The sequence below is a fragment of the Gastrolobium bilobum genome, unplaced genomic scaffold (genome assembly GCF_033153095.1).
Source record: "Gastrolobium bilobum isolate Gb01-03AN ecotype WA unplaced genomic scaffold, APGP_CSIRO_Gbil_v1 utg167764, whole genome shotgun sequence".
In the NCBI taxonomy this organism is placed as follows: domain Eukaryota; kingdom Viridiplantae; phylum Streptophyta; class Magnoliopsida; order Fabales; family Fabaceae; genus Gastrolobium; species Gastrolobium bilobum.
Genome location: NW_026899509.1, coordinates 3,949 through 5,537, shown reverse-complemented (window position 1 = coordinate 5,537; position 1,589 = coordinate 3,949). Strand labels below are relative to the sequence as shown.

Here is a 1,589-nt window from a genome sequence, read left to right as displayed (position 1 = left end):
CCCAACCTAGTTATAATATTATAATATAATTGATCGAAACTCTACTATGTAAGCTGGCTGGCTGCCTTGTTCGGCAATCAATTCTTATTTATTATCTTACATTGCAGGCCTAAGCAATCCTACCTGGTACTATATATATCTCAAATCTCGAGCCCTGTTTGCCATGCACCCCAACTTAGTTCTAAATTAAAATATCAATCATGGCTAAAACTCTTCTTAAAACACAAAACCTGTTTTCTGCTATCCTTACGCTCGTCCTCTTTTTTCTGTTGCAATTCAGCAATGTCAAGTCAGATTCATTTTCATTCAGTTTCTCCAGTTTCGGGCCAGAACAAAATTTTGATATAGGTTATCTTGGCGATGCCCGTCCATCAGGTGGGGTTATACAACTAACAAGAAGAGATGGACCAGATGGTATTACTCTCCAGAAACACAGTGTTGGTCGAGCTGTTTATATTCCACCAGTGCGCCTGTGGGACAAAAGCACAGGCAAACTTGCAGACTTCGAAACTGAGTTCTCATTTGTGGTGGACTCAGCTGGTAGAGCAATCCATGCCGATGGGTTGGCCTTCTTTATGATACCATTTGATGCTGACCCCAGAATTCCTAAAAATTCAACTGGAGGATACCTTGGACTATTTAGTCCTGAAACTGCTTTCAACACATACAAAAATCAAATTTTGGCTGTTGAATTTGACAGCTTCGGAAATGTATGGGATCCCAAGCCTGTACCAATAGCTCCTCATATTGGAATTGACATAAACTCTCTTGCTTCAGCGACCACTGATGATTGGCCTATTAATTCGGTCCCTGAAGGATCAATAGGAAAAGCTGTCATTGGCTATGACTCCAATGCTAAACAATTGAGTGCCTTTGTCAGTTACAGTGATGCTAAACAATCTGTTGGCGTCACACAAACCATTGATTTGAGGGGTATTCTGCCGGAGTGGGTCAGAATTGGTTTCTCTGCTGCCACTGGTGATAATGTTGAATCACATGACATTCTTTCCTGGAATTTCGCTTCAAAAATCTAGAGCAGTTCCTTGCTGGAGAACAATAAAGTAATGTTCGGGTCTTCACAAATCTGAGCGTTCAGTTGATTTTGTACTAGCGTTTGCTTTTATCGAATAAGGCCAAATTTGGTCTTATCAAATTAATAACTATGTTATGTTCAAATTTTAGTGTATGTTTTATCAACTTTTCTTTTCCGCTCGAAACTGTAATAGTTCACCTTCTCCGTTGATATTATCAAATTTTTCTTGTGTATCGCACTTTCTCCACAACTAAACACAAATTACGGGTCCATTCCGTACACTTCGAGTGTGGTCAATGTCCTTGTGCTCACAGGTCATAAACGTAAATTTAGAAAACTATTTTAAGAATTTTATTTTTTTATAACTTTTTTGCCGAAAAATGTTCTTGTATTCCTTTTTGAAAGATGCTAGAACTGTTTTCCAAAAAAAAGAAAAAAGAAATAGAACTACATTTTCTAATTTTTTTTTTTAATTTTTTTATATCTATTTATCATTAGAATATAAATAATTGATATGAGCGAGTCTCGCGATAAGTGAGTTAAAAAATATATAAAT

The 1,589-nt window shown here is 36.9% G+C and overlaps 1 protein-coding gene across 1 annotated transcript; it reads left to right on the top strand.

Annotated features, from left to right (window-relative positions):
- Nucleotides 1-200: 200 nt before the first annotated feature.
- On the top strand, nucleotides 201-1,034 carry LOC133290789 (lectin 5-like). Its single transcript, XM_061488903.1, has one exon. It carries the CDS (start codon nucleotides 201-203, stop codon nucleotides 1,032-1,034), a length of 834 nt encoding a protein of 277 aa, XP_061344887.1.
- Nucleotides 1,035-1,589: the final 555 nt, after the last annotated feature.

Coding starts and splice junctions, on each gene's coding strand:
- LOC133290789 (XM_061488903.1), top strand. CDS start 201: ATGGCTAAAACTCTTCTTAAAACACAAAACCTGTTTTCTGCTATCCTT.